At 29.9% G+C, this 11,934-nt stretch overlaps 2 protein-coding genes across 2 annotated transcripts in view; one reads left to right on the top strand and one right to left on the bottom strand.

The window, feature by feature from the left end:
* Window positions 1-11,934, top strand: part of LOC111676035 (serine-rich adhesin for platelets) — a 321,746-nt gene that overhangs the window by 250,584 nt on the left and 59,228 nt on the right. The gene's annotated exons all lie outside the window — the stretch shown is intronic.
* On the bottom strand, window positions 1,591-3,062 carry LOC111676041 (odorant receptor 45a-like). Its single transcript, XM_023436922.2, has 5 exons — window positions 2,750-3,062; window positions 2,515-2,695; window positions 1,980-2,454; window positions 1,758-1,913; window positions 1,591-1,689 (listed from the first exon to the last, which is right to left on the bottom strand). The coding sequence occupies exons 1-5, from the start codon at window positions 3,060-3,062 to the stop codon at window positions 1,627-1,629; spliced, it is 1,188 nt and encodes a 395-aa protein (XP_023292690.2). The 3' UTR covers window positions 1,591-1,626.

The raw sequence follows: 11,934 nt of genomic DNA, 5'->3' as shown, positions 1-11,934 counted from the left end.
ATAAACAAATTGCACAGAATTAAATTAGTACTTATTAAGAGTGTGTAAGGTAGGCTTTATAAACATGGGCCTTATATTAGATAGAAATGAAACTAACAAACGAGGAAGAATGTATATTTCCAGTCAAAGAACCTTAACAACTTAAGGCCTTGTGAATTTTAAACCATTTATCACTTCAGCCGATTATTTATTTCACACGAAACAAAGGTGTCATTACAACCAATCGTTTACAAAATTGATATGTCAAACTAATGTTGTATATATTATTAACCCTATACAACCCTATACCAAAAATTTCAGCAGCAGATAAAATGGGTTAATTTGAATATTAGCATAAACTGTAATATTAATTCAATATACAAATAAACTGATTTTAAATGATCTAATAATGTAATGATGATTTGTTAAAAACAAAACTTACCTCGCCTTATAGGGTACACGTAATATCAACTCTTCAGTTGTAACATAAAAATATATAGCTTCCAAAATTGGACTTAAAAAAGCAGTGATAGCAGCCAATAAAACTACTCTAAAATAGATGGTGCAAAATGTAACATCCTTAAAATTTTCCAAACGTATCAAAGGCAATTCCTCTGTACCGGCTGAAAAAATCAACCCACAAATCAGTCAAAATTTTTTTTTCATTAAAATCTCAACTTACCCCTTAAATTGCCCGAATGTACTTCTCGTATCATGTTTATAATATTCTCACGCTTTAAGACAAAAATTATCATTTTAAAAATTGCCAACAATGATTGACACGAAAGTGCCAGAGAGTCGGTAACTTCAACATAATCGTGACGATTAACAAAGGCATAGTGGACTATGGCCATAACATGGGTTATGGCAAAAAATAATGGAACATAAAAGAGTAATGGATATTTGATTATACGTTCTGATTTACTGGCTTCCGTATCAACACCACATATGATAAAACATAATTTTTGAACGTAAAAGTAACCTTTAACAACCATTATTACCTTGTTTTTTGTCTTAAGAAGTTATACTTTTAACGAAAGAGAATAAAATGAATAACAACATTTTGCAAGAATATGTTTATATACATATTTATAAACATTTTGTATCAGCTGAATTATAATATTTATTCTCACTATTTTATTCACAAACTATCAGTTATTATGATAATAAGTGCAAAACCATTAAGAATTTGTTTCAACACCTCGAAAGACATCTAAAAAAATATTTATTAATAACTAAGTCGTATTATAAGACACCCTATTTATTCGTTAGAACTGGAACTGAACTAGAACTGAACTAGAACTGAACTAGAACTGAACTAGAACTGAACTAGAACTGAACTAGAACTGAACTAGAACTGAACTAGAACTGAACTAGAACTGAACTAGAACTGAACTAGAACTGAACTAGAACTAAACTAGAACTGAACTAGAACTAAACTAGAACTGAACTAGAAGTGAACTAAAACTGTATGTATGTGTGTATGAATCGCATATAAGTAGAATGGTCGATTTTAATCGACATTTGTTTTTATCTACTTTTTCTTCAAAATAGGTTTCACAAAAATAACTTTTACACTAAATTTAATAATGACATATATTTATTTTATATGTCGTGAAAGGTTTTTTTTTTTCATTATTTACTTCCTCACTCCTGATTTTCGTCCAAAGTCTTTAAGGCGGTTATCAAAGATCCAGCAGTTTTAAAAACCTATAAAAAAGTAATTATAATTAGCACGGAAATTTTACCGCTTAGAGTAAAATAATCTTATACAATACCCATAAAAATAAACTCAAATCAACCTCAAAGAAAACTCCTCTAACATTACTGGATTTTTGAGAGCGTATCATAGTAACAAAAAGCATTCCTTTAGATAATTTAGATAAACTAGACCAGTCAAAGGCACAGTAAACAGCATCGGTTACCTGAAAACTCTTTTAAAGGGTCGAGAAGAAGCATGTAAGCAACACAATTTATGGATATTCAATTCAAGTACTTACTTCATCCTTTATCCTTTGACCATTGTAACAGTATAGAATCAATTGTAAAGCTACCGCACACAAAAACAAACTTTTATAGACTGCTTCAGCTAGAGAATCATGCGGACGACTGGCACGAAAAACTAAACTGCAAATTTCTATACAAACGATGGTACATTTTATGAAAATAATTTCACCATACACTTGATTCAAAGTCTCGGCCAATTGTAAAGTCTGGCGATGATATTGTACACCCCTTACGAGGGATTTGAAAAATTCTTGCTGTTGATCTTGAGTAAACGTAGTTTTAGAATAATTAAGTGCTAGCTTTTCAAAACGATGACAAAGTATATGAAACTGGGCACAAATGTTGCTGACGAACCAGGAGAAGAGTGAATCCAAGGCCAAAGATACGACGCACACAAAGTAAACGGTAAAACCATTTAACATAAACACCAATGAATAGCCCGATAAATGGCTAAAATCCCAAAAATAACTAAAAAAATATATAAATGAAATAAAAAATGTTTATTATTAAGTTTCAATTAACACCTACGAGGCCTTATTCGCTTCGTTTAAAATAACTACGCCACTAGAGGCATACATGTAAATAGCATACATAACCGGATGTGTAACAGCGAAACTTCCGGTTATCGTAACCAATCTTAAATACAGACTGCAAAGTAAATTATCTTTGGAATTTTCACGATGCACCAAAAACACTTCATCAGGTTTAGCTAATGGAAAAAGAAAAAAATTTACATAGTTCTTAATTGTCTTATAATCATTACCATTTAAGTTGATCGCATGAATTTCATTTATCAATTGCAATATTTCACGACGTTTATAGAGGAATATAGTCATTTTCCAAATGCTTAAAATCAATTGACACAACATCGGCATAGAATCGGTTACTTCCACAAAATCTCCACTTTTTATCCAGATATAATGGGTGACAATAATGAAATGAAAAAATGAAATTACTATTAAACCATACAACAGCACTGGTCGTCTAATTAGATATTTCGAATCTTTGACCGTAGCATCAATTCCCAAGCCAGTAAAGACAATTTTTTGTACGCGAAAATATTGTTTGGATAACATTTTTGTAATATGATATGTCTTTTGATGGTTACTTTGGTATTTATAGTTTACTTTATACTTTGAGAAATTGTTAAAAGAAATTCTTTTAAATTTGCCCATTCAAGTGATTTTGACAGATTTTTCCCACAAATGTCTCAAAACAAACTTTATAATTAAGGGATTATATACACTTAAGACTGGCATGGTGGTTATTGATTACACAAAGTAATTCATTATATGGTCAATTACTATTACTTGTGATGTGTAATTGAGCAATAATCAAGTACGATTACTTGTAATTTTAATTGACGTTTTTCTAATTTCAATTACTTGTACTTTGAAATTGATCAATAACCAATTAAAACCAATTGTATTTAAAGTTTTGTGAATTACAATTAATAGTAATTGTAACTTGGGTATCACTAATTACAAATTGCATGTAATTATGAGAAATGTCAGAACTGCAAGTAATTTTAATTAAAATTTTATCAACTGCAATGACAAGTAATTGTAATTAGCGAAGCTCTAAGTGCAAGTAAATGTAATTTGGAAAACTTCAATTAGAATTGCAAATAATTGTAATTAGCAAGACTTCAATTACATTTAAATTAATTAATTGTAATGGGTAAAACTTTAATTACAATTACCTTAACTATCTATCTACCTAACTAACTAACTAACTAACTAACTAACTAACTAACTAACTAACTAACTAACTAACTAACTAACTAACTAACTAACTAACTAACTAATTAACTATCTATCTATCTATCTATCTATCTATCTATCTATCTATCTATCTATCTATCTACCTATCTATCTATCTACCTATCTATCTATCTATCTATCTATCTATCTATCTATCTATCTATCTAATTAACTAACCAACAAACTAATTACCTACCTAACTAATTAACTTCCATATAACATCCAACTACAAAACATAACAATTACTTCTTGAGAATGACTTCTCAGGCAGTGAATCCGTAATCAAAAACGAAGACATAAATTCTACAACAAGCCTGTGTAAAAATCATTACTTCTTTAGATCTTGTTTAGTACTTCCATTGCAAAAACTACGTCTTTTGAAGTTCTTGTTTTTTAACCAGCCTTTATCTCATATAATTTCAGGTTCAGTATAAAAAATATATATATTGTACTAATTTTTTAAAAGATACTAGCATATTGAACAGAAAGTGATTGTCGATTGAACTAACATTTTCATGTGTTACAAACATGACACCTGTGTAGGGTACAATTTACTCATTTCGAATTTATTTGTTATTTAGTTCTAGTTTTTCAAATCAATATTTATATTGAAGGATTTTGTTATAAAATTACACTAGTTATTAGACTAATGTTTGATTATACTTACCTGCGATAATAATATATACTGCAAAATAATAATTACATGTAATCTTATACATTTTCGCATTATATTAGAGGGTTTGTTAGGAAGTCTTTAATTCTTTCAGCAGTTTATAAAGTTTATATTTCTATGATGTATAAAAGGCACCTTAAAAATTTTAGATTTTCAGTACAAGTTCTTTTTCAGTGACTAGCTTAAGTGGGCGTGGCATTATTCTTATTAATCAAATACTAAACTATAACGGCTTTAGTTTGCAAAATGTCATCGCTATAAACAGTTATGGAAAAAATGTTCGAGCTATAAATAGTGGGCGTGCGCATCCTGATATCTGAACCTTGTTTCAACGAAATAACATAAATAAATATTCTCGATATTGTGGAATATAAAGATAATTAAAATTTTATTCTAAAATTTAAAAAAAAATCACTTTTTCAATTTCGATTTTCATCCAATGTCTTTAAAGCGGCTATCAATGACCAGGCTGTTTTAAAAACCTAAAAAAAAGAAAATTAAATTATCAGGAAATATTTTGTAATTTTATTTAAAATTTCACATAAAATACCCATAAATATAAACTTAAATCCAACTCAAAGAAGGCACATTTAATATTTACAGATTTTTGAGAACGCATCAATGAGATTAAAAGTAAATTTCTATAACTTGCACATACAGTCGACCAATCAAAGGCACAATAGATAACAGTAGCTACATGGGCACTCTGTTTTTTTTTTTTTCAAATAAATCATTAATATTTTAAGATATTACTTAAAGTTTCTTTTCTTACCTCATCCCTTACTCTCTGACCATTATAGCAATACAATATCAATTGTAAGGCCACCGCTGCTAAAAACAAACATTTATAGGCCACTTCAACTATTGAATCGTTGGGACGACTAACACGAAATACTAAACTACAAATTTCAATACAAACAATAGTGAATTTAATGAAAATCATTTCGCTATATACACGATTTAGTTGATCAGCCAATTGTAAGGTTTGTTGATGATATTTTAAAATAGATTTAATAATATCTTCTTGATTTGTGGTATATTGGAGAGCAAATTTTCTGAAGCGATATCCTATAATATGAAATTGTGCCACCACATTGCTGACAAACCAAGAGAATAATGTATCAACAGCTAGAGATACTACGCATACATAGTAAACGCTAAAAATATTCAATACATATACCAGAGAGTAGTCCGCTAAGAGGGAGATGTTCCAAAAGTAGCTAGAAAGAAAGATATAGAGATTATTTGTTAAAAAAAGACATAGATATTGACGATTTAGATGAACTGTTTTCAAGAACATCTTTACTTAGCTAACCACCAGTAATGAGTCAAGTGACTAGTTGTGCATTTAGTTTATTAGTTTAGCATAAACTTCAAAACTTACGTGGCCTTATTTGGTGGATTTAGTACAACTTCTTGTCGTGTCACATATATATAGATGACATTTAAAATCGGATGTAAAAGAGCCGAACAACCTGAAGTTATAACTAATCTTAAATACAAAGAACAAAGTAAATAATCTTTGGCATTTTCACGTTCAATAATTTTCAATTCTTCATGTTTGGCTGAAAAAAAAGAAAAAAATCAAAATTAACTAAAACATTTTATAAAAACCGTCCCACCCCCCCAAAACTCTTACCCCTTTTATTTAATTTATGTATTTGTCGTATCAAAGGCAATATTTCCTTACCCTTCCACAGGAATACTATCATTTTACATAAACACAATACTAACTGACACAAGAGAGGAAATGAATCTGTTAATTCCTCAAAATCACTCAAATGCATATAGGCGAAATGGATGACAAAAATTAAATGAAAACACGAGAATGTCATTAAACTGTATAAAATTATTGGTTTTTTTATTAGATGTTTTCGTGTTTTGGTCATGATATCTATGCCGATGCCGGTAAAAGATAATTTTTGTACAAAAAAATAACGTTTTGAAATCATTTTGTTTTCTTTCATTTTATTTGCCAAATATAAAGCGCAAATAATTTACTATACATTAGTTTGCTTGGTAAGTTTGATTAATACTAAAGTGGATTTGGTATTTGTTTTGCTAATGGGTGAACAATTTCATTAGGAAGATATTTCACCTAAAAAATTTCGCCTTATTAAGGGCCCCTTTAAGGTTGTTTTTTGCTTATTATAAACTATAACCCCCATATTCATTAATGCTTAATAAAGTTATAGATGGTTTATTGTATGAATAATGTATGGCAAATGTGCGTAATAAACCTAAACTAAGCTATTGTTATCTTTATGAATATGGTGGTAAACAAGTAAATGCCTTACCTCAAAACATGTTTAAGCCGGCTTTACACGATCACACAAGTTATATGATCTGTCAAAATTTTGCATAGAAGATCATCTAAACGCAATATGTAATGAATCCATAACACATTGAAAGAGAATACAGATGGAGAATTTGATAGTCTTGTGGCTCTCTTCATTTTTTGAAATAATTCAAAATACAAGTCAGATTTCTATATTAGGCTGTGCCGAATCTTATATACCCTTCACCAAGAATGTTTTAAAAATCAGTTTTAATTTTGTATCTCTGAACACATGTCACACATAACCTACACACAAATATATACATAATATGTAGCAGAATGAAATATTAACCGTTGTACTGTACTACCACCGTTAATCTGTATTACCACCCTCAAACAAATATCAGCTGTATTATCAACATATTACTGCTTTATCTCCTTGTTGTTGTTGTTTTGATGCTTTTATTTATATGTTGAGGAAATTTTCAGAGGTAGTCTCAGATTTTTACCCATATCTTAGTTATTTATAGATCGATTTTGCTGATTTTCAATAGAAAACTTCTCGAAAGCATGTCTGACCGAATTATTGAAGATTTGGATCTTGAAGATATCTGGAGTCTTCATAAAATTGATTTCAACAGACAGACAGACAGACAGACAGACAGACGGACGGACAGACGGACATGGCTTAATCGACTCCGCAATCTATAAGAATCCAATATATATTATATATATATATATATATAATATATATATATATATATATATATATATATATATATGTATATATATATATATATAATATATATATATATATATATATATATATATATATTATATTATATATATATATATATATATATATATATATATAATATATATATATGTATATATATATATATATATATATTATATATATATATATATAATATATATATATATATATATTATATATATATATATATATATATATATATAATATATATATATATACTTTTACAAACGGAATGACAAACTTATATATACCCTTCTCACGAAGGTGAAGGGTACAACAAGCAGGTCGAATTAGATCAGTGATGTATTTTTACGTAAACACATACAAAAAAGTGAAACAGGTGTTTCCATCTAACTTTTTTATACGTATGAAATTTCATTTTACTATTTTATTAGACTTTACGTACGTAAAGTGTGATCGTGTGAAGTGCGCTTTAAAGGTAATTTTGTAACACAGATCTATATGTGGTTGAGCTCCAAGCAAACCTTCTTTTGTTATTTACAATCTTAATTTATGGATTGCATTAACAAAAATCCATAACTTTTGATTAGATTGGCAACATATGAGATCTCTAGATGTTATAGTTTCTTAGATATGAGAATTTAAGTATTTGTCTTATATGAGAGATACCACATCCACTACTGCTAGTCGGACTATTTTTTCCCCAAAACATTAATACGAATGTCAAAATTGACCAGGAAATATTTGAGAACTCCAACTATTATACTTACTTAGATATGCGAATGTAAGTATTTGACTAATATGGAAGATGCCACGCCCACTAATACTAGTCTGCTTATTTTCCCCAAAATGTTTACACAAATGTCAAAATTTATCGGGCAACATTTGTGAACTCTAGCTATTATAGTTTCCAACATATGCGAATTTAATTATTTGACTAATATTGAATATGCCACGCCCACTAATACTAGTCTACTTATTTTCTCTAAAATGCTTACACGAATGTCAATATTGATTTAGCAATAATTGAGGATCGTAGCTGCTATAGTTACCAAGATATACGAATTTAAGTATTTGACTAATATGGGAGATGCCACGCCCACTAATTCTTGTCCGCTTATTTTTCCCAAAATATTTGGGACTTGAGGGACTTGAGGACTCTAGTTGTTATAGATTTCTATATATGCGAATTTTATATTGCTTAACTAATATGGAAAATGCCACGCCCACTTATGCTTGTCAGATTTCCCCCAAAAGATATTACCGTGGACCAGGCAAAATCAAAGGGCTCTATCTGTTATTATACCCTAAGTATACGAATTTAAAGAGATACCATGCCCACCAAAACCACGCTCACTATAGTGAGTTCTGAGTTGATTTAGCTATGTCCGTCTGTCTGTCGTTTGTCTATTTGACTGTTTGTACAAACAGATCGCAATTTTTAAGAAAAAAGAGAGTATTATACACCTGTGCTAACGTTTGTAACATATTGGTCATACAACCACCTTAAATTATACCAATGGGCACAGAATGTGTTTCTGAGTTGAATTAGCTATGTCCGTCCGTCTGCCTGTCTGTCTGTCTGTCTATCCGTCCAAATATAGCTTGTGCTTATGCTTATGCTCCATCTGTCTTTCTGTGTGTCCAAATAAAGTTTGTGCGGATGCTACAAATACTCTTCTTTTAATTCAAGGTCGAATTCTATTCAAAATGGTTTAAATCGGTTAATTTTTTCGTTTAGTACCCATACAATCACATCCCCTGAAAGGGCTTTAGGGCTTTTTGCCTGTCTATCCGTCCAAATATAGCTTGTGCTCATGCTACAGATCGCAATTTTTAAGATAAGAGAAGAGTATCATGTGTTTGTGCTGATGTTTGTAACCCATTGGTCCTACACCCACCTTAAAGTATACCAATTGCCTTAGAATCACTTTCTAAATATATTAAGCTATGTCCGTCTGTAATTCTGTCCGTCTATCTGTCTGTGGGTTCAAATAAATCTACATATACTCTTCATTTAACCCAAGGTCAAACTCTTTTGCCTCCATACAAACGTACCCCCCGAAAAGGGTTTTTCGACTCATGAATATGTTAAAAGTTCTAGTATGTCAACAAAACTCGCTAAAACTAAGTTTTGTAGAAGTTTTAATAACACTGCCGATTTTTGTAATGATCATGCTTAATTTGACCAACAAACTTGAAGTTCATAGTTCATTTATAAACAAATTCACTTAAAATACTATAAATACTATTAAATTTTACATAAAGAACTTTAAAAGTAAACGTTTATTCCTCTCTAGAGCTCTGTGCTCTTGATAAACTTTAAAATAGTTTCATTTAAATTCAATTTAACACTCTTCATTTGAAATCCAATTTAAGATCCTTAACTTCCCTTTTCGTGCATTGTCTTCAGAGCAGTTATTAACGACCAGGCTGTTTTGAAAACCTTTAAATACACCAAAGCTAAACATATTTTCCCAGCTTTAATGGAACTTACTTACCCATAAATACAAAGATAAATCCAACTTAAAGAAGGCACACTTAATAATAACAGATTTCTGTGAACGTAACATCGAGAGTAAAAGTAACTTTTTATAATCTGAACATAAATTCGACCAATCAAATGCAAAATAGATAACAGAGGCTATTTGAGAACTCTTATTAAGAGAGAATTAATTAATAAAATATAACAATAACTTTTAAAAAGTGACATTCATTAACCCACCTCATCCTCTAATCTCTGACCGTTGTAACAGTAAATGAACAATTGTACAGCCACAGCCGAAAAAAACAAACATTTATAGGCCACCTCTCCGGCTGAATCATTGGGACGAGTTACACGAAATACCAAACTACAGATTTCCATACAGACAATGGTAAATTCGAGAAAAATGATTTCACTATAGACTTGATCTAGTTTTTTGGTCAATTTTAACGTTTGACAATGATACTTTATAATGGGTTCCAATAGTCGTTGTTTTGGCTCCATGCTGATTATATTTTTTGTATATTTAAAAGCAGCTCTTTCGAAACGATATCTAATGATATGAAATTGTGCCACTATATTGCTAACAAACCATGAGAAAAGCATATCTATGTTTAGAGATACAAAGCATATGTAATACATGGTTATGGTATTCAAAAGATACACTAATGTATAGCCAGATATATGGGTATGGTTCCAAAAGTAACTGAAAAACAAAAGAAATAGAAAACAAGTAATATTTCTATATTCGGCTGTGCCGAATCTTATATACCCTTCACCAAGTATGTTTTAAAAAACAGTTTTTATTTATTTTGTATCTCAGCACACATGTCACACATAACATACACACAAACAAATATAAACTGTAGCAGAAAGAAATATTAACCGTTGTACTGTAATACCACCGTCAAACTGCATTACCACCCTCAAACAAATATGAGCTGTATTACCAACATATTTCTGCTTTATATCCTTGTTCTTGTTATACCCACTTAACTTCGTGTGAACAGAACGGCATCCAAACATACAAAAAAAATACACAGCTATAAAACCAAATACATCTCCATACGCACATGTACATCTTTATCCAATTCACAGTGTTGTTGTTGCTTTTTTAACAAAGCATACAAAAAAATGTGGCTTTTCTGAAGAAATTTTAAGAGGTTGTCTCGGATTTTTGCTCATATCTCCGTTATTTATAGACCGATTTTGCTGATTTTAAATAGCGATCTTCTCGAAAGTGTGTCTAACTGAATTATCGAAGATTCGGATCTCGCCGATATCTGGGGACCTCTAAAAACTGATTTCAACAGACAGACAGACAGACGGACATGGCTTAATCGACTCCGCTATCTATAAGGATCCAGAATATATATACCTTATAGGGTCGGAAAATTATATTATAGAAATTACAAACGGAATGACAAACTTATATGTACCCTTCTCTCGAAGGTGAAGGGTATAAAAATAATTAAAATTAATTGAAAACTGAAAACTTACGTTGCCTTATTTGGTGGATCTAAAACAATTTTGTCTCGTGTAAAATACATATATATAGCATTTAAAACTGGATGTATAAGTGAAGAACTAGCACTAAATATTACTAGTCTTAAGTAAAAAGAACATTGTGTAAAATCTTTTTTATTTTCAAGACGAATAATTTCTAAATCTTCATATTTTGCTAAAAGAAATACAAAAATTTTTTTATAAAAATTCAACATCGAAATAGAAATAATAAATTCTTACCCTTAAAATTGAACTCATGAATTTTTCTTATTAAATACGAAAAATCTTTTCCTTTTCGTATAAATAACAACAATTTGCCTACACACAAAATTTGTTCACTCAACAGAGGAAAGGAATGTGTAACTTCTTCAAAATCCTTTAAATTTTCAAAGACATGATGGGCCACCAATATCGAATGAAAGCAAGCAATAACTATTAAACCATATAATACTAAAGGACATCTTATTATATGTTTTCTACTTTTAGCCATGATATCTATGCCAACTG

The sequence above is a fragment of the Lucilia cuprina genome, chromosome 6 (genome assembly GCF_022045245.1).
Source record: "Lucilia cuprina isolate Lc7/37 chromosome 6, ASM2204524v1, whole genome shotgun sequence".
In the NCBI taxonomy this organism is placed as follows: Eukaryota; Metazoa; Arthropoda; class Insecta; order Diptera; family Calliphoridae; genus Lucilia; species Lucilia cuprina.
Note: the sequence above shows the minus strand (reverse complement) of the source record. Positions and strands in the feature narration are given on the sequence as shown.

Bases quoted from the DNA above. Each gene is read 5' to 3' on its own strand.
- LOC111676041 (XM_023436922.2), bottom strand. From the start codon at position 3,062: ATGTTATCCAAACAATATTTTCGCGTACAAAAAATTGTCTTTACTGGC. The intron at 2,696-2,749 runs GTAATGATTATA...TTTTTCCATTAG, and splicing joins TCATGCGATCAACTTAAATG to CTAAACCTGATGAAGTGTTT. The intron at 1,914-1,979 runs GTAAGTACTTGA...ACCCTTTAAAAG, and splicing joins GTCAAAGGATAAAGGATGAA to AGTTTTCAGGTAACCGATGC.